The sequence below is a fragment of the Crotalus tigris genome, unplaced genomic scaffold (genome assembly GCF_016545835.1).
Source record: "Crotalus tigris isolate CLP2741 ecotype Arizona unplaced genomic scaffold, ASM1654583v1 scf7180000024285.889131, whole genome shotgun sequence".
Taxonomy (NCBI): domain Eukaryota; kingdom Metazoa; phylum Chordata; class Lepidosauria; order Squamata; family Viperidae; genus Crotalus; species Crotalus tigris.
In genome coordinates, this window is record NW_024100458.1 from 578469 (window position 1) to 602442 (window position 23974).

General features: G+C 42.1%; 2 protein-coding genes across 2 annotated transcripts in view; one reads left to right on the top strand and one right to left on the bottom strand.

The window, feature by feature from the left end:
* Nucleotides 1-15633, bottom strand: part of CCDC32 (coiled-coil domain containing 32) — a 120319-nt gene extending 104686 nt beyond the window's left edge. The window contains exon 1 of the mRNA XM_039323878.1: nt 15526-15633. The gene's annotated coding sequence lies outside the window, so the exon portion shown is untranslated. The remainder of the gene's footprint in view (nt 1-15525) is intronic.
* Nucleotides 14458-23477, top strand: LOC120299245 (cytochrome P450 1B1-like). The gene is made up of 2 exons (XM_039323862.1): nt 14458-16969; nt 22418-23477. The coding sequence occupies exon 1, from the start codon at nt 14765-14767 to the stop codon at nt 16925-16927; it is 2163 nt and encodes a 720-aa protein (XP_039179796.1). The 5' UTR covers nt 14458-14764; the 3' UTR covers nt 16928-16969; nt 22418-23477.
* Nucleotides 23478-23974: the final 497 nt, after the last annotated feature.

Below are 23974 nucleotides of genomic sequence, written 5' to 3' on the forward strand. Positions count from 1 at the left end.
CAAACAAAGCACATGGTCTGAACTCTACTTAACTCCCTTTGAATGCTTATCAGGAGCAGACTGTCCCAAGAGACAGCTAGCTCCCTCTTGGGACAGGACTGCCCTCATGATTATAGTCCAGACATTGAGTTTCCCTTGCAATAAAAAAGTTAAATAATTGGCAATTATTTTGCTCCTTTTGTTTAACTATATTGTTTTCCATAAAGCCTTGGACATGCAGTAATACATTTTTTCAATCTTTAAAGTGCCACACATTTATTTCGGCCAGAACTAATTTCACATGGCTGTCCCTCTGGAAACTTTAAGTTTAATTACAATCGAGTGTCTATACGATTTTTTTCCTTAGTTTGTTTGTTTATTTATTTATTTATGAGACTTATATACCGCTTTAAGTACAAGCACTCTCTAAGCGATGTACACCAGTAAGCAATGTATATATATATTTACATTGTCCCCAACAATCTGGGTCCTCATTTTACCTACCTCGGAAGGATGGAAGGCTGAGTCAACCTAGTTTGAGAGGAAACAACCAAATTGCTGCTAAAAAAGCTCCCCCCCTCTTTTTGCTGGGAAACATTAGTGCTATACTTTCATAATGCTACTTTTATCTTCTGCTGCTTATTGATCTGTCCTTATCAACACTCAGTACTTAAAAACAATGTTCTGAGTATAAAATGCAAGTGAGGTGGGTGAGTTAGTCTTTCTATCTTTCTGTCAGTCTTCCTCATTCTCTCCCTCTGGACTGGCAAAAAATAGCAAAGAAAAAGAGAAGGGGAAAATGTTTTCTCATAAGTGGACAATACGGAAGAGAGATATGTGTGGAAGAGGGCAAATAATCAGTTTGTAATAAATCCCATCTGTAACACTGAATGGGTTCTTTCATTCACTGCGTTCATATTTTACTGGCATTGTGAAAACTAGAAACGAATTTAAGGAAACCAACGTGAGCACTGTGGATGAAAATAAAGATGACTGATGTACTTTATTATATCAACTTTTATTTTAGGTTACATTTTTATTTGATTATGGATTAAAATCTACTTTGTTGATCTGCAGAATATAAAATGTTTAAATATAATTTCTATATCTTCTTTCAAAGATATATCCGAGCATGTTTTTTTTAAATGCTATAATTTACATTTATTTAAAAATAGGCTATTTGAATGGCTATGTAAATACAGAAGAGACTCTGAACACATACTTGGCTTTGTCTTAAGATATGGTTCACACTCTATGAAGCTCAGAGGCAATGTACAGTGATTAATGCCACTCCTGTTATTTATTCTTATTTATTTACTGAAAGGTACAGGATCCCTACATATTGGGGGGAGGTCATTTAGCTTTCTCTATAAATATTGTTGAAAAACCTTTGCTCTATAAAGCCATAAACTATCCTTCTCCTACAATCAATATTAGCACTGAATAACTCTGGTTTCTTCACCCCAAAAACCTGAAAAGAAGAAAAAAAATCCAAAAGCTTAGAATTGCTGTATTCATTATTTCAACAATGTTTTATTACTCTGGGAAGCGGAATTTTCAAGCCAATAAATTAGATTCATGTCCTTAAATTGAAGAACTCTTATCTTGCATTTAAATATATATAGCCATTCATTTTACTACTGTCATCGCTAAGCCATGCAAATGACTGGTTTCCATCACTTTTGTTCCGTCTAATTTTATTTTTTATAGAGAGGCAGCAGAAGAAAAGAGAACACACTGAAACACTCCAGTTTAAATTAAACAGCTGTCATGTAAAAGTTTTTTGGGGCCATTTCTAATGGGTTGTTCCAAGTTAATCGCTATCCATTCAAGTGGCTACCGAGTGAGAAGTTGCAATTATAAAGACTAAGAGCAAGGCTGTGAAATTGACGGAATTAATACTAATCACTCAGTATATAAGTGAAAAGTAAACAATTCAGAGCAATATCTGTTGATGGTCTCCAGGCAGGAATCTCAATATTCATGGAGAATTCCTCACCGTACTATTCTTACATTTTTTAAAATCTTATAGAACTACCTGAACTACAAACAAGCCCTAATATAGTCTCTTATGTGAAGAGACTATATATTAGGGAAAGATCTCGGGGATGAGGGCCAATATTGTAAGTTTATTTTTACAGGGTAACATCACTCAGTAAGTAGCCACTGGTTCTGGACCAAAACATTTTTTAACTTTTATTTATTTTAATTTGCTATTAATCTAAAATCTAAAATTAACTTCTCTGTGTTGCTTGGAGTTCTCCCTCCATAAACAAAAGCCTTTTTGCTTATTAGAAAAATGAACTGCTGCCCATGCTATCTGAAAATAAGATCGGGTCTTCTATTTTATTTTATTTTATTACCAAAAGACCCATTAGGGCTTATTTTTGGAGGATATCTGACTTTGCGCCTGCCCGCCCACTCCATCCCACCATCTGGTTGCTCGCTGCCGCAACAGGGCAGGAGGCTGAGTGGTACACCAGTGCCACCGCCACGAGTTGAGGCAAGGTAGGTGGGGGAGGTGGAGCTGCCTGACGCACCCCACACCCACTTACCTCAGGATCCCCGCAGCCAGCCACTATTTCCTGCTTAGTGACCTCCCCCTGCCAATTCAATGACCTAGATGCCTCCCGCCTCTTCCCTTTAACTTCCCTCCCCAGCCAGACTGCTATGCTATGGAGGATGGGCAAGGAAAACTTTCCTGGCCCCCCTCCACAGTTTTGGAGCCAGGGGGGGGAGTGATGGTGAAAGGCCTCCACCACCGCTGCGCATCAGCCACCTCTGCCACTGGAGGGGCTTTCTTTGGTCCCTGCTGGCCCCATCTCACCCTGCAGATCTCCTGCTCAGCGGCAGTTGCTGCCTCCTCCTCCTCCTCCCTGGATCCTGCAATGCTACATCACGCTGCCTGCTGCCCGTTTGCCGCCTGTATTTTTTGGTTTCAATGGCGGCAGCTCTGGAGACTGGTGGTAGGCTCTCTGCATTGTCCCTGGGCTGGTGGTTTCAGCCACTGGCCACTTTCATGGGTCTGCCCTCAAAGCCACGGGAGATTGGCGGCTGGAGTCATGGAAGTGCTGTCTTCAGAGCGCCCTCGCCGCCAGCCTTGGTATAAGTGAAACTGGCTTCCCCACTGACTTTGCTTGTCAGGTCGCAAAAGGGATCACGTGACCCCAGGACACTGTGACTGTCATAAATATGAATCAGTTACCAATCCTTTGAATTTTGATCACATGACCACAAGAATGCTGCAATGGTCGTAAGTGTGAAAACAGTCATGTCACTTTTTTCAATGCCATTATAACTTTGAACGGTCAATAAATGAACTGTTGTAAGTCAAGGACTACCTGTATTTACAAGCTTTACATCGTCATCCATATGAAGTTTAGTTAAAATCATTCTACACAATTTGACTCACTGAACTAAAGCAACCTTCCAGCATTGTAATAACACTACACAAGTATGGTCTCTCCTATTATTGCTGGTTTTGCAGTTGCAAGCAGACAACAAAAGGTTTACTGCTGAAATATGGATGGCTTTCAGATAAATATTAATATATATGACAATGAGATATACCTGTAATTTATCTTTGTGGTCACTAAGAGACGATAACAACCTGATGACACATAATAAATTGATCAATGAGATATGCCACACTGTGAGACTTTGAAGTAAAGTTTGAAGTCAGCTTCACATTTCTCCATATCATCTTCACAACTTTCATGATTTCCATACTTTGCATATTTTTTCCATCTCACCTCTATGGATGGAATCATATGATACAATTGAAGTATAAGAAAACTAGTTTTTTTTCCACAATGCAGTAAGTCATAACTTGTTTAGTTCTAGAAAGATGTGTGGTATGAATCTAGATATTGTGGTCTATAAATTATAGCTTATGACTTAGCCATGATCACTTATTTACCATACCATGGTTTAGCACTATGTTAGCGGAATCCATCTCTCCAAGTTTAAAGGAGATGTGCTGAACAACAACATCTAGAAAAATTACATGTAGGTAGCATAAACAAAGCTACTTAAATTATTTTCAGTACAAATTCCAACAGATGTGCAAACTGGCAAAAGTCAGCTCAAAAGATTTTAATTACAATGAATATGAACAGCATTGCTAAATAAAGTTTGCAACTTTGTAGGAAAAAAAGAACCTTTGAATAAACAAAACATGCATCTATTGTTTCAAATTCATATAAATAAGGCTAAAAATGACATTTTCCTACATCAATCCCATTAAATGAAGAAGCTTTAGTACTGCCAGTTAAATAGCACTTGTCAGAATTTTCCCTACTTCTTGAATAATATGGAAGTTTTGAAATTATTCCAGCATGGCTCTGAAAAATTTGTTATTTACACATGCACGCACGCACACACAATGATGAAAGGACAATGATACCAAGTACACTGAATTCCAGCAATTTAGAGCAGCCCACCCACACTGGCCATCAAGACAACAACAAAGGCTTTTTGGATTATGATTTGGTGGAACATTCAAAAGATTGAAATTGATAATATAGTCATGGTAAACGCTTGGGCATTTCCCCTATGCTGAGTTCATGTGTGTGAGAGGGATGAGAGGGGAGGAAGGAGTAGGGAAGAAGTAGGATGGTTAGAGGAGAAGGGGAGGTGAAGTGAGTAGGAGGGGAGGAGAGAAAGCGGAGGGACGTGGGGAAGGATTAGAGAGGGTGGACGCAGCCTGGGGGGAATGGGCAGGCGGTACCAATGGTTAGGAATTTAATTGTATTTTGTATGAATAAATGGAAAATAAAAACTTTTTAATAATAATAAAAAAACACTGTATATTTGCCTGAAAGTTCTGGGCATTTACAGAGAACTATGTAATAAACATGGGCTATAAATTAAGCATAAGCCTATTATGAATGCAATTAATAATTTCCATTCCATGCTACCAACTCTCACAGAGACTTTTGTAGGTGTATTTACATTACAAATACATACATACATACATACATACATACATACAAACATACATACATATATGAGCCATGGTGCTGCAGTGGTTAGTATGTGGTATTGAAGGCTAATTCTACCAACTGCCAGCAGTTCAATCCTGACTGGCTCAAGGTTGACTCAGTCTTCCATCCTTCTGAGGTCGATAAAATGAGGGTCCAGATTGTTGGGGGCAATATAGTGACTCTATAAACCATTTAGAGAGGGCTGTAAAGCACTATGAACCGGTATATAAGTCTAAGTGCTATTGCTATTTATATATATATATGGTTTTATTTTTTCTTTTAGCCAGTGAAAATTGAGGAAATTAGTTTAAAAATCTCTAAATGGCAAAGTTAGAGGCTTACTCTCAAAGTCAGAATATCACAGCTTAATTATTACTTATTTATTTTACATTAAATAAAGCTCTTAGAACTGAGCTGCAGAAATCCAGATGGCCACTAGATAGTGGCAAAGAAACACAGATTTTTTTTTAAATGCTATTTGGGGGTATTCTGATTTTTGCAACCCAAATCTGCTAAAAGTAAACTCTTGGGAGACCCCATGCTTTCAAAGGCTGTTCAGTTGGCAATTGTTCGTTTGATTTTTATCCTGAATTTTTCCAGAACTTCAGGATGGGGGACATACTATAGCTTAGGTGGACATCCTCCATTTTTTCACACAATGACTTTAAGAGAGAATGGCTCAAATTGAGCTGAGAGAAAATGGCAAAATCATCCAGTGAGGCTCTGAGGCTGAGTATTGACTTAAATACTATATTTCACTTTAAACTGTATTCACATTTACTTCGAGATACAGTAAGCCTTAATGAACTCAGTGCACAGCTGACTTCTAAGCAGACAAATAAGAGATCTGCAAAATATATACATCCAGGACAAGAAATACATCAATATATTTACACCTGATTTTCCAATTTTTAGAAAATAAATCTGATTCTTTTATATAATTGTCAAATAATTATAATTAAACACAACCTTTTTGAGTTTTTTTAAAGAGAATATGTATGTTCTGATAATAATTACACTTAGTGCAAGAATCATTATTCAGTCTAATCCCTGGCCAATATGCTGTGATGGTTTTCCTTTACCATTTCCAGATGATGGGCATCACTCCAGTAACAAATATGCTTACTTACTGTTTTTATCGGGCTGTGTAATCTTACACGCTGAAAGAATAACTTATGTTCATAAGGTGAGCCATTCTTTTGGAAAGTTCAGCAGAATCACATCATGTATGTATCTATTCTTATTTCATGCCTTTCTTCTTCATTGTTTTTGTGTCTTTGAGTCTGTCTTGACTCCTGGTGACTGCCTGAACAAATGCCTGCAGTTTTGTTGGCAAGGTTTTTTGGAAGTGGTTTGCCATTTTGCCTCTTTCCTAAGGCTGAGAGAGAGTAACTGAACTTCACAGCTTCAAGGTTTCCAGCCTGATGCCTTAAACTAGGGGTCCCCAACCCCCGGTCCATGGACCGGTCCGCGCAAACAAGCAGAGCTTCATCCACAGGATGCAGGCAGCACACAAAACCACGCACCCTCCAGGCTGTGGAACAACCTCTCTCCATGGATCCGGTCCCTGGTACCCAAAAGGTTGGGGACCTCTACCTTAAATCACTACACCAAACTGGCTCACTGTATGCCAATACAGATATCCTATCTCTAAATGCATAAACCCAGAGACTTAGGTTAGCACCTGTGGGGACTTAGGTGTAAAAAGTTCACAATAGGAAGATGAAAAAGGCAAACAGAATGGGAAAAGGGATAAAATATTAATGGATATATGGATCTCTCAGATGTAATAGCTATTATTACTCCTGCAGGAATCCATAGAGCATACAACAGCATTAGATATTATATTTAATAAAACAATTTGATAAACCCAACAAAAAGTAAAACTCTCATAAAACCAAACAAGTACCAGCAATGCAATTTAAACAAGCAGCAGTTATTTATATGCTGCATGTCAGAACAATAAAATATGAAATAGCAAGATTATTGCTCTATATGTAATACCCTTAATTCTGTGATCAGAAATCTCTATAATAACTTAGCCATTAATTGTGCTTTAATTATACACAAGCCTGGTAGAAAGTTAAGGGCTTCAATACTGAATCCCAGACTGCTTAGGAAGCCTTTTGGTGATTAGGCAATTTTGGCCTTTTGTGGGCTGAGGTTGGAATGGAAGCAGGTCCTCTTTTCTATAAAACGCAAAAACAATAACACAGGTGGGATAATGGGGTTTCAAGAAAATCTGTGTCTGTAAGTTCCCCCCATCTATTTCAGAAATACATGGTTTTGTCTTCATCTTTCTCCAATAATAGTAATTACTGGAAATTATTTGCATCTTTTAATGCAAACTTCATCTACCTGGGGCTCTGCAGATACGGTGAACTAAACTTCAAGACTGACCCCTTTCTTGGAAGTTGTAACCCAACACACTGAGAGAGCACCATGTACACAGTACTGTTTCTAGCATACACAATCATTGTTTTTATTGCTTTGCTGGTGGTGAAATACATTTTTAAGGATTTCAGATTTATCTTTAGATAACCTTACCTTTCTATGTTCAGTAAAACATTTGTCACTCATTTACATGGAATGTCAAGTATTAATAAGAGTCCCCTGTGGATTTTACTCAGCTAATCGTTGCCAACTATAAGGGATGACGCTCAAAGATCCAATCTGGGTCGGTCATTGGGATAGGAGGTTAACCTGGTGACCAACCCAGATTGGATTTTGTAACATTGTCCTGGGACACATATATTTGCCTTCATTTGATCATCTCATTTCTGCATCCCTACTTGTTAACTTTATGTATGTATGTATGTATGTATGTATGTATGTATGTATGTATGTATGTATATTGTTCAATAACACAAACTTCGATCTCCGGGAGAGGTATAAACCAGTTGTTTATTGCTAAAAAGATATTTAAAAATAATAAAAACAACTATTTACAATGTTAAAAGAAACAACTTAGCTTTCGCTGGTCCCCTGCCAGTGTCCTCGGAGTGAGGCTCAGGGGGTGGGGAGATTCTTTTTATACACCTTGCTGGTCTAATTGCTTACACATTGCCCATGTGATAGGGCCATCCTTCCTGATTAACTGTAATTGCCTTGGTTGCCCCACCTTCTCTTTTTTGCACTCCAATTCCACACTTTTCCTCTCTCATCCTTGTCAATCTCCTCCCTCCCAGTACCGTTTGATGTGCTCTCTAACCGCTCCCTCCTACTCATTCCAGGCTGCACATTCAGACCCAGTGTTCCAAAAGGTTTGCATCAGGGCTCCCTTCCTTTCTAGCCCGTTGGTCTGCACGCTGTTCCTGCCTTTCGTCATCCATTCCTGTCAGTCTTTTTTTCGGTTTCCCTCCACCCTCGGGTGTGCACATGCTCCATCGTGCCTCATCCTTCTGCTCTGTCTACCCACGACCAGTGGGGATGCCTATCAGCTTGCTCTTAGGCTCAGCCCCTCTCGTCCCCATTAGCCTTATCTCCCCCAATTTCCTTTCATACCCAGCTGTGCGTGTGCACGATCGTGTCCCGTCTCTCTGCCCTGTCTGCCTACGGTCACTGGCTCCTCTTTAAGTCCAACCTCCCCCCCTTTTTTATCCCTTTCCCCCTCCTTCCCCTTCCTGGCTAACCCTGTCTTGTTTGGTATCCCTGTCCTACGTGTTTTGGGTCGTACGGCCAGGTCTGGCATTCCTAATGCCCCCTCATTGTCACCTCCCCCCTGCGACTCTTCACCATGCTCGCGTCCTACTTCCTTTTCACCCCATCCATCCATCCATCCATCCATGATACAAATATTTCACCATCCATCCCTGCCGTCCCTATTCCCGCCAAAAGTCCCATTCTGCAAACGATGCTGCAAGTTGTCTGCAGCGAAGGCGAGCTGTCTGAAGTTTCCACCCCTCCCTGCTGAGCAACTACTAAAAATATAAGTAAAAGAGGGCCAGGGGTGGGAGGCCGGCGGGTGCAGGGAAGGTTGCTGGCGCGCGTGGGGCCCAGCGGGTGCCTTACCTCCCTTGGGCTGGGCCAGCTGGTGGCCCGGCCAGTGGTCGGCCTGCTCTGTCTCTGCCACTTGCCAGCTATGCCTCGGCTGGCGCAGGGGGCGGCACCAAGCATGCGCGGAGGTCCCAGGCAGGGAAAGTCCTCGATTTACGACCGGTTGGCTAGTCCTCAACTTATGACTGTTTGGATAGTCCTCGACTTACGACTGGTTGGGGATCACAGCATTAAAAAGGTTGAGAACCACTGTTATAGAAAGAAGTCAAGTGACTAGCTAGTGGCTTGAAATAAATAAAAGAGGCAAAATGGCAAAGGGAACAGCAGTTGTCATGGTCATGTATTTTTGTGCTGATTCAGTGATGGCTAGGAGAGCAATTCAACTCAACAGTGAGGAAAGGGACTAATGAAGATCAGCATAGCAAGCCCTTAAAAATATTAGAAGGCACATCCTCAAATTACACACACATCTGGTAAAGAATAGTTTCTCTTTTTAAAAAAATCAAGCAAGTATGATATAAATCATACTTTTGTTTTAGCTCTAAGTCTTGCTTAAAAGCAACAAAAAACCCCACTGAATTCTCAGAAATTTATGCAAAATACTGTTGTAATTCCTCTGCCAAAAAAACAAGCTTATCAGAACACTTGAGCAATTGTCTCCATTTGGCAAGACAGCTGGGATCAACAAGTTGATAGAACTGGCAGGCAATTATCAATTAATACTATTTCTTTCTTTGTGAGGAAGGTTAGGAGAGGGAAATGATGAGAAAATACTGAATCTGAAACTGTAAATATTAAACTATATCACTCCATTTTAGACAGTAACGGTAAGTTTAATCGCAAGGATTTGCAGAAAATTTTGGTGTCAGTTTTGCACTCTAGAATGATGTCATCTATCTTCCACGTGATCTATAATAGATGCTTGCTTTATTTCAATCAATCAGAATAGAGCTGGAAGGGATCTTGAAGGTCTTCTAGTCCAACCCCTGCTCAAGTAGGAGATCCTATACCATTTCAGACAGGTAGCTGTCCAGTCTCTTCTTAAAGACATGAAGCACCCAGAACTTCTGAAGGCAAGCTGATCTGCTCATTGATTGTTTTCACTTTTAGGAAGTTTCGCCTTAATTCCAGGCTGCTTTTCTCTCCTTGATTACTTTCCATCCATTGTTTCGTGTCTTCTGGTCCTTTGGAAAATAAGTTGATCCCCTCTTCTTTGTGGCGGTCCCTCAAATACTGGAATACTGCTATCGTGTCACCCTAGTCCTTCTTTTCTCTAGACTTGTTGTTGTTGTTAATTGCGAAGTCGTGTCCACTCATCGCGACCCCATGGACAATGTTCCTCCAGGTCTTCCTGTCCTCTACCATCTTCTGGAGTCCATTTAAGTTCACACCTCCTGCTTCAGTGACTCCATCCAGCCATCTCATTCTCTGTCGTCCCCTTCTTCTATTGCCCTCAATCTTTCCCAGCATTAGGCCCTTCTCCAGTGAGTCCTTCCTTCTCATTAGGTGGCCAAAGTATTGGAGTTTCAACTTCAGGATCTGGCCTTCTAAAGAGCAGTCGGGGTTGATCTCTTCTAGGACTGACCGGTTTGATCGCCTTGCAGTCCAAGGGACTCACAGGAGTCTTCTCCAGCACCATAGTTCAGAGGCCTCAGTTCTTTGGCGCTCAGCCTTTCTTATGGTCCAACTTTCACAGCCATACATTGCAACTGGGAAAACCATGGCCTGGACTATACACACTTTTGTTGGCAGGGTGATGTCTCTGCTTTTAGACTCTCTAGACTGGCCATACCCAATTTCTGAAACCATACTTCATGTTTTAGTTTCCAGGCCCTTAATCATCTTAGTTGCTCTTCTCTGCACTTTTTTTCAAAGTCTCAACATCTTTTTTATGATGTGGTGACCAAACTGGATGCAGTATTCCAGGTGTGGTTTTACTAAGGTTTTATAAAGCGATACTAATACTTCACTTGATTTTGATTCTATGCCTTTGATTATGCAACCAAGGATTGTATTAGCTTTTTTGGCTGCTGTCGCACATTGCTGGCTCATATTTAAATGATCATCCACTAGGATTCCAAGGTCCCTCTCACAGTTATTGTTTTTGAGTGAGGTTTGGCCTAATCTGTGCTTGTACCTTTAGTTTTTCTTGCCTAAGTGTAAAACCTTGCTTTTCTCTGTCAAGATCCATTTGGATCCCGAGCTTGTCTTCTGGGGTATTGGCTATTCCTGCCAGATTAATGTCATCTGCAAATTTGAGGAGTTCCCCTTCTATTCCCTCATCTAAGATATGTATATTAAACTTGTATCCTGCTTGATTCTCAATAACTCCTTTGCTGACTCATAACCACCAAAAGCTCTGATTTGTTACAGTCACCCATGACACAGCTTGACACAAAGATGACATAATTAGATCTACCTACATGACATTGATTGCATGCCACCAATAGCCCTTAATATATGTCCAATAACTGGTTATTGTCTTTTTATATAAAGGTAGTCCTTGACTTACAACCATTCATTTAGTGACCATTCAAAGTTACAACGGCACGGAAAATAGCAACTTAGGAACGTTTTCGCACGACCGTTGCAGCATCCCCAGAATCACATGATCGGAATTCAGACAACCAGTGGCAACTGGTTCATATGTATGATGACTGCAAGGTCTCAGGGTCATGTGATCACCCTTCTAACAAGCAAAGTCAATGAGGAAGCCGGATTCATTTTACAACTCTGTTAGTAACTTAACAACTGCAGTGATTCACTCACTTAACATCTGTGGCAAGAAAGGTCATAAAATGGGGCAAAAATCACTTAGCAACAAAATGTGGGGGCTCAACTGCGGCTCATACATTGACGACTATTACCTGTGACATTTTTGACATTATGCACTACCTTATGCCTTTCTTTACTCATTTATTTATTTATTGGTGCCTTTAAATCACTGTTAACTTCTGACAATGGCCTAGACAAGCCTCTGCAGTTTTCTTCATAGTATTTTCAAAAGTAGTTTGCCACTGCCTACTTCCCAAGGATGAAAGTGATTGGCACCAAGTCTCCCAGCTGGCTTCATGCCTAAGGCACGACCCTAACTAACAGGTTTCTAGCCTAATAACTTAACATGGACTGGGGCTTTTGTTTTGCTTTGCTTTGTTTGCACTGTGTTGGCTCAATTTTACATTTCATACATCTTCAGTTCAGTGAAAATATTTATCGGCAAGAATAGTACTAAATGTTCTACAAATATTGGCAAGCACCAAGTGTGGCTCAGCAGTTGGCTAAAATGACAGACATGCATCCAAATGAGGATAAACATAAAATGGCTTATAGGCTTGATGGTGTAGTCTGATTCTTAGCCTCAGTTCCCTTCCTGCAAAATTTGAAAAATGAGTTCTGAGGATCCCTGAAACAAGAGTTTGCTTTTACAATTTAACTGGGTTGTTACATTTGTTCAGGTAACAGAAGGAATAAATAAATGTTAAAGAATTATTATAAAATATGCCTGCAAGTATGTGACACAACTATGGAATATGTAAATTTGGGGGCACCCAGAAACATACCCTTTAGCTTTCTGTAAAAGTGCATTAACTGTATTTTGTTAAAACAGTTTCCTCACCAAGAGAGAGCTTGGGGAAGACTAATATTATATATAGTTAGAGTAGAATCCAACTGTAGATAATTACAAATCTGGGACTGTTTCTAAGAATACTGTGGACTGCAAGGACTAGTCTGGGTCCAAATATACATGCTTCCCAGCTGTTGATTAGCAAGCAGAAAATCACATACAAGGAGTTATGGATTTGAAAAACCGTGTTTGGCATGAAGACGGATATCTGTGATTACAAAGCTAGAACTTACTGAAGACAGGTCAAGATGGTTGGTGGCTATGTCACATCTGAATAAATTAAATTTCTAAAACTTGATGGTTCCCACAGTATGAATTTTATCACTCTATGAGCATTTGTTTGGCTTGTGAAAACAAGTGATTGTTTTCTCTTTACTTTAGCTTAATTTCATATTCACTAATTCTGCATAATGAAAGGATATTGTCCAAAAACAGTTTAAGGAGAGAGCATTTTGAAAGCAACTTAACTTTTTTTAATTTGAAAATCTGGTGGGTATTGTGGACATAAAAATACTAGATGGCAGAGGGCAAAATTTGTTACTCACACTTTGGTATTTAAAAATTCCCCCTCAGTTGCTATTCCTTTTTGAAAACATGTTTTGATGTCATATGTAATTAATTTATTTAGCATGGTATCATTTGTCTCTAATAATTCGGAAGAAAACCTTCAGAACATTTTAGTGCAAAAAAATGCTTGGACAACATTCCCCAATCCGCTACTTTCCAACTATTTTGGTAGGAATTAAGGGAATTACAGCACATGTTGGGGAAGATTGATGGAGAAACTAAGACACTTACAATTTGAATTATAGCAGTGGTTCTCAACCTGTGGGTCGGGACCCCATTTGGGGTCGAATGACCATTTCACAGGGATTGCCAAACAACGCAGTCCGCCATTTTTTTCCCCCTTTTCCTTAGCTGTGCTACTCCCTTTTATTCTATTGGCTTTTGAAAGCCAATAGAATAGACTCTCTTGAATAGAGTCTAATTCTATTGGCTTTCAAAAGCCAATAGGAATTGTCCAGGCTGTCTCTGCCCTGCTGAGCCCGCCAAAAGTCCCATTCTGCAAACGGTGCTGCAAGTTGTCTGCAGCAAAGGCGAGCTGTCTGGATGTTTCCACCCCTCCCTGCTGAGCAACTACTAAAAATGTAAGTAAAAGAGGGCCAGGGGTGGGAGATGGGAGGCCGGTGGGCGCAGGGAGGGTTGCTGGCGCGTGTGGGGCCTGGCGGATGCCTTACCTCCCTTGGGCTGGGCCAGCTGGTGGCCCAGCTGGTGGTTGGCCTGCGCCGTCTCTGCCGCTTGCCAGCTACGCCTTGGCCGGCGCAGGGGGCGGCACCACGCATGTGCGGTGCTCCCGGGCAGGGAAAGTCCTCGACTTATGACCGGTTGGTAGTCCTCGACTTACGACCAGTTGGGGGTCGCGGCATTAAAATGGTTGAGAACCACTGAATTATAGGGAAATGGGCTCTTAGACATCTAGTTTGGTGTAGTGATTAAAGCACAGGGTAGAAGTCAGGAGACTGTGAGTTCTAATCCCACCTTAGTTATGAAAGCTGGATGGGTGATTTTGAGCCAGATACTCTCTCTCAACCCACAACTTCAGACTCTGGTAACTAGCCAATCAGTCAATGTTGCAGTCAAAGCTGCACATCTTGTCAGAACTGGTTGATCTGGAAAAAAAAAAGAGGACCCTGCGCTCAGTGTAAACACTGAGAAGAAAAAAAAAAGAAAATCAACCTCCACCCACCCATCTCATTAGTATACAGTAGTCTTTGACTTATGACCACAATTGAGACCAAAGCTTCTGTTGCTAAGTGAGACATTTGTTAAGTGGGTTTTGCCCCCTATCGTGACCTTTCTTGCCACAATTGTTAAGTGAGTCACGTGGCTGTTAAGTGAAATCTGGCTTCCCCATTGACTTTGCTTGTCAGAAGGTCACAAAAGGTGATCGCATGAACCCAGGACTCTGCAAATGTCACGAGTCAGTTGCCAAAACATCTGAATTTTGATCACGTGACCACAGGAATGCCACAATGGTCTTAAGTGTGAAAAACGGTTATGTCGCTTTTTTTCAGTGCCGTTAGAACTTTGAACAGTCACTAAATGAACGGTTGTAAGTTGAGGACTACTTGTAAAGTCTGCCTAGTGTACTCGTATCCCGTTTCATAAGAGAGGGAAAATGAGGCTGCCAGTCCAAAAGCTGCAGGAATCTCAGCAGCAAAGCCTTGGCTCTTGGCCTGTAGGCCAAACTTCCAGCCGGCTTCCTCCTTTACTGGTTTTGGTCATTGCTCTTTTTCCCTCCAGTCACGAAAGCAGCAGCCTTCCAAGGCAGTCAAAGGTGGCTGGCAGAGTCCAGCCACTCTCCCGCCTGCCTTTGGCTCTTGCTGTGGGGATCAGGCAGGAAGCGGGCTTTGGAAAGCTGCATGCATTCCTGACGTGCTGGTTCGGCCTGCTCTTGCTATTCTCTCTGGAAGGGAAGCAGGGCATGGCTGCGCACAGGGGACTCTGGGACCATCACAAAGGGGGGAGAGGAGCAGGAGGAGGAGGGAGACAGGCTCGCCTCGGCACACACCCCCTTAGACGGCTTATAAAATCGCGGCCGACCTGCCCGATTAGAGCAAAAACCGGGGGCAAAAGGAGGGCCCGCGCCCTCGGGCTGAGAGTCGCTGCTCCCCACAGGCGCAGAGAAGGACCCTTCCTCTCCCCCTTAGAAAGTGAAAGGGCCACAACGATGGTGCAAAGCGAGGACAGACGGGGCGGGGAGATCGCCGCGCCTGTCCAGAGCGTCTTGCAGCCGGCGTTGCTGCTTTCTTGCGCCCTCCTGCTCTACTTCTGGGCGGCGCGCAAGCGCTCCGCGGCTCCGGGCAAACGCCTTCCCGGCCCCGTCGGATGGCCGCTGGTCGGCAACGCCCTGCAGCTGGGTCGCCACCCTCACCTCACCTTTTGCGAGCTGGCCAAGCGCTACGGCGACGTCTTCCAGTTCCGCCTGGGTTCGCGCTCCATCGTGGTGCTCAACGGCGAGGCGACCATCCGGCAGGCGCTGGTGCAGCAAGGCGGGCCCTTCGCGGGCAGACCCGACTTTCCCTCCTTCCGGATGGTCTCCGACGGGAAGAGCGTGGCTTTCGGACGCTACACGGAGCGGTGGCGGGCGCAGCGGCGGGTGGCGCACGCCACGCTGCGCGCTTTCTCGACGGGCAACGCGCCCAACAAGCGGCTCTTCGAGGAGCACGTGACGGCCGAGGCGCAGGAGCTCATCGACGGGCTGGTGAAGTTGAGCGAGGGCGGCCTTTACGTCAACCCGCTGCCGCTGCTCGCCGTGGCCAACGCCAACGTGATGTGCGCCCTTTGCTTCGGGCAGCGCTACAGCCACGCCGACGGCGAGTTCCGCGCGCTGCTGGGCAGGAACGACCGCTTCGGGCAGACGGTGGCGGCGGGCAGCTTGGTGGACGTGCTGCCCTGGCTGCTGTCCTTCCCCAACCCGGTGCGAAGCGTCTTCCGCGATTTCCAGGCTATCAACGGGGAGATGCTCGAGTTCGTGCGCGCCAAGGTGGCGCAGCATCGGCTTACTTTCCAGCCCGGGACCCCTCCCCGTCACATTAGCGATGCCATCCTGGGCCGCATGGAGCACGGCCCCGGGGGGAAAGAAGGACCCCTCGGGGACTACGCGGAAAGCACGCTGACCGATCTCTTCGGCGCCGGTCAGGACACCACGTCGGCTGCCCTAGCTTGGCTGCTGCTGCTGCTTCTGAAACACCCGCAGCTGCGAGAACAGTTGCAGACGGACCTGGACCGCGTGGTCGGTCGCGAGCGGCTTCCGACGGCTGACGATCGCGCCTCCCTGCCTCGCCTGGAAGCCTTCCTCTACGAGATGCTGCGCTACAGCAGTTTAGTTCCGGTCACCATCCCGCACGCCACCACCGCCGACGTGTTCCTGGACGGCTTCCACATCCCCGAGGGCACTGTGGTTTTCGTCAACCAATGGTCTGTCAACCACGATCGGGTCTGCTGGAAGGACCCGCACATTTTTGACCCAACGCGGTTCTTGGACGTCCGGCAGGAGACTCTCGACCGGGACCTCGCTCGCCGCGTCCTGATATTCTCGATGGGCAAGAGGCGCTGCATCGGGGATCAGCTCGCGAAGTTGCAGCTCTTCCTCTTCACCGCCATCCTTTTGCACCAATGCGACCTGACGGCCAACCCAGCCGAGGAGATAAGGGTGGACTGCGAGCACGGGCTGGTTCTCAGGCCTCTGCCCTACACCTTGTCGGTGACTAGGCGAAGCACTTCCCGGGCCGAGGAGGACAGGAGCCGGAGCAACACCGACATCGCCTGCCCTTCTTAGCGCCAGCGCGACCTGCCTTGCAGAACCACCTTTAATTCTGGAGTAAGCGCCGTGGCGGGAGAGTGTGTGTGTGTGGGGGGGGGGAACAGTTGCCTTTCCTTGACTAACGTTTCTGAAATCAGCGTCTTCACTTTATCAGCAGCGGGAACTCAGACAAAGGAAGTCCTCTGTCAAATTTCAGCTGGGCTCTCCCCCCCCCCATCTGAAGATGATCAAAGCAATTGAACTGGTGTCCCCATCCCTATGTCCAAAAAAGCCTTCTCAGGCTGGTGCCCGCTTGCTGTGCTCAACTGCAACTGCCTTAGGCTCAAGGTGATCAGTAACTAAAATGTAGATGGAAAAAAGGTTGTTCTGCATCTCCATCAGAATGGTGTATCTGGTATTTTGGTTTCAGAATGCAATGTTGGGCAGAGTTATCCTGTTATAAGATGTGGAACATGCTGTTTTATTACTCTCAGCAGCTGGGTAAAATGGAGAAAAATGTCCTGGTGCTTTTCCCCCCACTATATCAATTCTGTCAAGTTAGTTGTCACTTAGGAGTCTGGTGTGTGTGTGGGAGAGGGAGGGAAGAAAGAAGGGTTGGATGCTGTGATTAACTACTTTAATGGGAAGCACTTATGGAGAAAGTGCGTGGTTGATCACAGTGACAATAAACATACCTAGTTATATACATGGGCAAGGAGCCGCAATTGGGAGGGAGTGCTCCTTATATTTGTACAGTAATTTGTGCAGTAATTCAGTTTATAACTTCTTGAAGAAGTTGTGTTGGTCTTGGGCTCACACTGAAATAAGAAAAACTAGCTTTAATTAATGTGTCCACAGGTGCTACCTCCTTTCCCATATCTAATTGGAATCACCTTTTCCCCTTTGAATTTGTATTTCTTTATAGCCATGGCACACACTTTGCCTAGAAAAAGTGTAGTCTTCTTGTCACAATTTGTACATCCTTATGCCTCCATGGTGAATAATTGTTAGATCTGGAGCAGTTTTAATTTGTGATGATGATGATGAAGAAGAAAAACAGTAGCCTCCACCTGAAGAAATCAGCAGCATCTTTGCAGAGTGCTCTAACTTTTTTCAGAGCAAGACCTATTATCCATTAATGGCTTGCACCTTGACTGCATCCCAGTATTGCCAGATAGTTAATAAAATTAGCAAACTTTGATTCAATGTTAGGCATCCAACGTATTATACTTCAATATGGAAATAATCTCATGGCATATAAATGTGTTTTGTTATTTCTATTCCCTACATGTTTCTCATGCTGAAAAATAAGATGTTATGTGTTTATGACTAAAGGCAAAAAAAATGTTTCAGAATTCAAAGCCAGATGCTATAATAAAGAATTAAAATAAGCAGGGAGAAGGAATCAAAAGACAATTCTGAGATGTCAAATCATCATTAAGTAGAGGCTGCTGGGCTTTTTATAACAATCCTATACTATGTTTTTATCTATTGCTCTGGTTTTATGTTGTGAGATGCGCAGAATTGATTAGAGCTGGGTGGTACTTAAATCAAAATAATAAACAATTAAATAATCCCATCGTTTCAACCCATCCAGTCAGAATGGACATGCTCCAAGTTCCATTGTTAATAGTGTAATCTGATGGGTCCTGACTGCCTGTCCTCTCTGTTCTGATGCCTGTCTTTGAAGATTTGTTTTTTTCCCTTTGCAGATAATCTCTTATGGAAACTTTATTAATGAGTTGGTTTATTAATCTCTCAGTTACTGCCTTTTGTGTATATTGTATTGTCTATTTCTAGCTTGTACATGACCTGGAGTCACTTGAGCTGTGGGGAGGCTGCAAATTTTATTTACAAATAAATAGCAATGTAGACAATTTTTTTACTGTACGTTATCCCTTGTCTTACTATGTAAGCTTGGATAGAGAATAAGATAGGAAATTAATAGTATGCATTCCTTCCCCAGCCCAAAATATCACACATAATACAGAGTTTTTTTGCATACAATCCAGCTGTGTCCATATGTTTTTGGGAAAAAGTCATGTGTAGAAAGACCCATGCTTAAACGACTCTTCATTTCACAAAGTAGGAAGAGAATCGGTTTAATTCACTTTTCATCTTCTGCAAGTGACTGCAGGGATTTTAACTGGGTTAACTGGGTCTGTTGGAGTTGGGCAACAAGTAAATGTAGATAAATAACTTTTATCCCTTGAAAAAATGCAGGAAGATAATCTCACATTAGAATTGAATTCTGTAGTGGAAGGATGTTCATGCAGATTCATTGATTGAAGTGTGAGTAGAAACTACAGGTAGTCCTCAACTTAGAACAGTTCGCTTAGTGACTGTTGAAAGTTACAACAACACTGAAAAAAAGTAACTTATCACCGATTTTCACATTTATGACTATTGCAGCATTCCCATGGTCACCTGACTTACATTCAGATGCTTGATGACTCTGATTTACGACAATTGCAGTCTCCTGGGCTCGCGTAATCACCTTTTGTGACCTCTGACAAGCAAAGTCAATGGGGAAACCAGATTCACTTAACAACCGGGTTACAAATTTAACAACTGCAGAAATTCACTTAACAAATGTGGCAAGAAAAGTCGTAAAGTGGGGCAAAACCCACTTAACAAATTTCTCACCTAGCAATATAAGCTTTGGGCTGAATTGTGGACATACGTTGAAGACTACCTGTACATCTACTTATTTGCTAGCCAAACATTTAACAAGTTTGAACAAACAGCAGCTTTTAAACTTTACAAAGTAACAATTAAAAAAACAAAACAAAACCCCAAATAATTGAATTCTAAAGCATTTCATTACTCTGCATGAAGTATCATTTTCTTAGATGGCAGTCTCTCATATTTGTTATATGATAATATTCAAGTCTCAGTTACTTCACACTTTTAAACATGTGACCGAATGTCCCTGAATAAAAGTTTTTTTTTCTTTTCACAAATGTTTACAGCAACTTACAAGCATTCTCGTAGTGACCACTCGAAGTTACAGCACTGGGAAAAGTAACTTATGATCACTTTTCATACTTGTGACCGTTGTGGCATCGCCACTGTCATGTAATTCGGACACCTGGCAACTAACATATATTTACAATGGTTGTAGCATCCTGGGGTCATGCAATCACCTTTTGTGACCTTCTGACAGGCTGTCAGTGGCAAAGCCAGATTCGCTTAGCAACTGGGTTACAAATTTAACAACTACAGGGATTCACTGTGGCAAGAAAGGATGTAAAATGGGGCAAAATTCACTTAACAACTGTCATGCTTAGTAATAGAAATTTGGGCTCAGTTGCAGTCATAAGTCCAGGATATATATTCTTATATGGACTACTAGAAGCCTTTGATTGTGTGGATCACAACAAATTGTGGCAAGTTCTTAAAGAGATGGGAATACCAGACCATCTTATTTGTCTCTTGAGAAACCTATATGCGGGTCAAGAAGCAACAGTGAGAACTGGACACGGAACCACTGATTGGTTCAAAATTGGAAAAGGAGTCCGGCAAGGCTGTATACTGTCGCCCTGCCTATTTAACTTATATGCAGAGCACATCATGAGAAAGGCAGGGCTAGATGAATCAAAAGTTGGAATTAAGATTGCCGGGAGAAATATCAACAACCTAAGATGTGCAGATGATACCACTCTAATGGCAGAAAGTGAAGAGGAACTAAAGAGCCTCTTGATGCGGGTGAAGAAGGAGAGTGCAAAAGTTGGCTTGAAACTCAACATTAAGAAAACCAAAATCATGGCATCCGGCCCTCTCAATTCCTGGCAAATAGATGGGGAAGAAATGGAGATAGTGTCAGATTTTATTTTTCTGGGCTCCAAGATCACCTCAGATGGGGACTGCAGCCAAGAAATTAAAAGACGCTTGCTCCTGGGGAGGAAAGCTATGGCAAATCTAGACAGCATACTAAAAAGCAGAGACATCACCCTGCCAACAAAAGTGCGTATAGTCCAGGCCATGGTTTTCCCAGTTGCAATGTATGGCTGTGAAAGTTGGACCATAAGAAAGGATGAGCGCCAAAGAATTGAGGCCTTTGAACTATGGTGCTGGAGAAGACTCCTGCGAGTCCCTTGGACTGCAAGGCGTTCAAACCGGTCAGTCATAGAAGAGATCAACCCCGACTGCTCTTTAGAAGGCCAGATCCTGAAGTTGAAACTCAAATACTTTGGCCACCTAATGAGAAGGAAGGACTCACTGGAGAAGGGCCTAATGCTGGGAAAGATTGAGGGCAATAGAAGAATGGGACGACAGAGAATGAGATGGCTGGATGGAGTCACTGAAGCAGTAGGTGTGAACTTAAATGGACTCCAGAAGATGGTAGAGGACAGGAAGACCTGGAGGAACATTGTCCATGGGGTCGCGATGGGTCGGACACGACTTCGCAATTAACAACAACAACAAATGGACTACTAGAGAAAAGGCTATGGGTAGACTATATCCAAGATATTGCCCTAATTCATATATTATACACCACACATTGGTTTGTTTTATTTTGATTTAGCATGTTGTGAGAACCAGGGAATCATGGTTTATTCAAACTGGTTAAACCAGGGTATAGAAGGAGCAAACCTGGTTACAAAGTTGAGATGCAAATGAGTTAGGAATTATTTTAGAGTAGCTACACCCTTATTTATTATCTGTCTTACTGGGACTTGGAGCAATGTTCTAGTGCAGTGGTGTTAAACTGCCGGGCTACGGGCCAGATGCATCATAGTGAAACTGCGCCTACCCCATTGCCAGCAATGACAAAAAAGTTGCGACACGTCACATGACATTGCAAGTTTGACACCCCTGCTCTAGCCTGAAAGCTAATACGCACCTACAAACACAAACACTTACCTGATGTGCTTGACCTCATGATGCAAACAGGACTAATTCACCATTTGGGATATTCCAAGTTTAAATCTAAGCAACCCACTAAACAATTTTACAGGGGTTCTGATTTTTTACTGCTTTCTTTCTTACATATATTCACAGGTAAGTGAAGAAAACTGTAAAAGCATTTGTCTGTTAGAAATTAGACTCTGGAACAAGCCCTAATGCTTCAAGTGAAACTTATTCAAATGGAAATGTGCAATTTGTAAATTACCAATGTAAGAATTTTATTTAGAATCCAAATCCAAATATTGTATTAATCCCTACCCCTCAGTTTTAGAACAAGCTTTACTAAGACAGCTTATAATAAAGAATAAAATAATATAAAATTGTAATAGAAATAATGTCAGATAAAATTAAATCTTTTTCTTCCAGTAATAGAAATCAGTAAAAAGCTTAATAAATCTAACCTCACTTAAGTTGGTTTACCATTCCAGTTTTATCATTCAGAGATTACTGATGGGAATAAGATGGTGTAGATGTTGCAATGACTTGAAAATGTTAGCAGAAAACCACAGAAGAACTCCGTTGTTCTTTGGACCCAGTCCAACAACAATCCTCTGAGCAATTATATCTGCTTAACTCTGGAACCTGCCTGCCAATGTCTTTTTTTTTCCCTTTCAGGCAGTTGCAAAGACATTGATGGTTCCCATGGGTGCTCCTTTGCTATGATGATGTGTTCTGAGCCAGTTCTTTGGAGCTACCACTGGAGAGAACATCTGTGTCCTTTTCACAGTTGAGAAATCAGCAATTTGAATCTAACACATCAGAGACATTTTGGTGTGCAAGTCATAATATGATAAAGGATGTTGGAGTCTGGCAGCCAAGGATCATAAGATGAAAAGACATTTCCTTTTAAAAGGTCAACTGAAATAATCTTTACTTCAGACAGAATATCACAGAGACAAGATTAGTTAGCAAGTGTCTAAATAAGCATATCCTTCAAAAATACAAAAGTGTGACTAGAATTTCTTTCCCGAACAATATTTTACTCCATTTTCTTCAAATGGATCTTTCATATATTTTGTAAAAAATGATCTTCACCAGAGTATGTTCAGGAAAACGGTTAAAACACTTCGATGCAATATGATCCTGCAATTAACAACTTTTCATCATAACTTTTATCAACACATATGCCTGCCAGAGTGGCTGAAACGGGAGGAAAGGGACTGCTTTTGCCTGAATTCTTTATTTCTGAACAACAACCACAACAACAAAAACTCTGATGGTTTCAAAGCAAGAATAAAAGCTGAAGAAAGGAATTTTTCCAGAAAACAAACTTGACAAGTATTATAGTTTGCAACTGGTATCTTGTTATCAGTGTACAAATTCTAAATGAGAATTTAGCTCATAAAATGCATATTCTGTTATGGGAAATAAAGCAGTGCTCACTTTTGCAAAAGCAGAACCTTACATCATCTGGCATAGAATACTGGTAATAAAGAAATAAAAATTCAGTGGTAAGTGTGATCAGGTAGGATACATTATACATTAGGATCTCTTAAAAAGCCTGTGCTCCAAAAGGCTCTTTAAGAAATGCAGGTCTAGTCTAGGGAAAGATAATAAAGTGCCATTGGCTTGTAACAGGTCTGGTGGAATTTTTACAATGATCTTTTTAATTAGAAATACCAACACCCAAAACAAATGGGCAAAGTTGGTGGGAGAATACTGACTAGAATAGAAACAATGTCAATCTTATGATTTGAACCAATCATTAGCTCAAGCTGTATTTCCAAGATTTAAAAAAATGCATCATGATTTACAATGAAATTTAAGAAGAGACGAGACCAGGAGTTCTCAACCTTGGCAACTTTAAGACTTGTGGGACTTCAACTCCCAGAATTCCTCAGCCAGCTTTGCTGGCTGAGGAATTCTGGGAGTTGAAGTTCACAAGTCTTAAAGTTGCCAAGGTTGAGAATCCCTGGACTAGACAATCACTTGTCTGAGGTTCTCCTGCTTGAGAACCTTCCAGTTCTATTCTATTCTGAGTTTTAAAAATTAAGCTATTATACTGTAAACTTCCAAAAATATTTTTACATTTTTGTATCTTGAACTATAAGAAAAATGTTTCGCGTAATCAACTACTAAGTAGCTTATGGTGTATAGGATACTCCTAGGTAGTGCAATATTTATGATTTCTGTGCAATATTTCTCAGCTCACCATAAAGTAGTTAGTCCTTT

Bases quoted from the DNA above. Each gene is read 5' to 3' on its own strand.
- LOC120299245 (XM_039323862.1), top strand. From the start codon at position 14,765: ATGAGGCTGCCAGTCCAAAAGCTGCAGGAATCTCAGCAGCAAAGCCTT.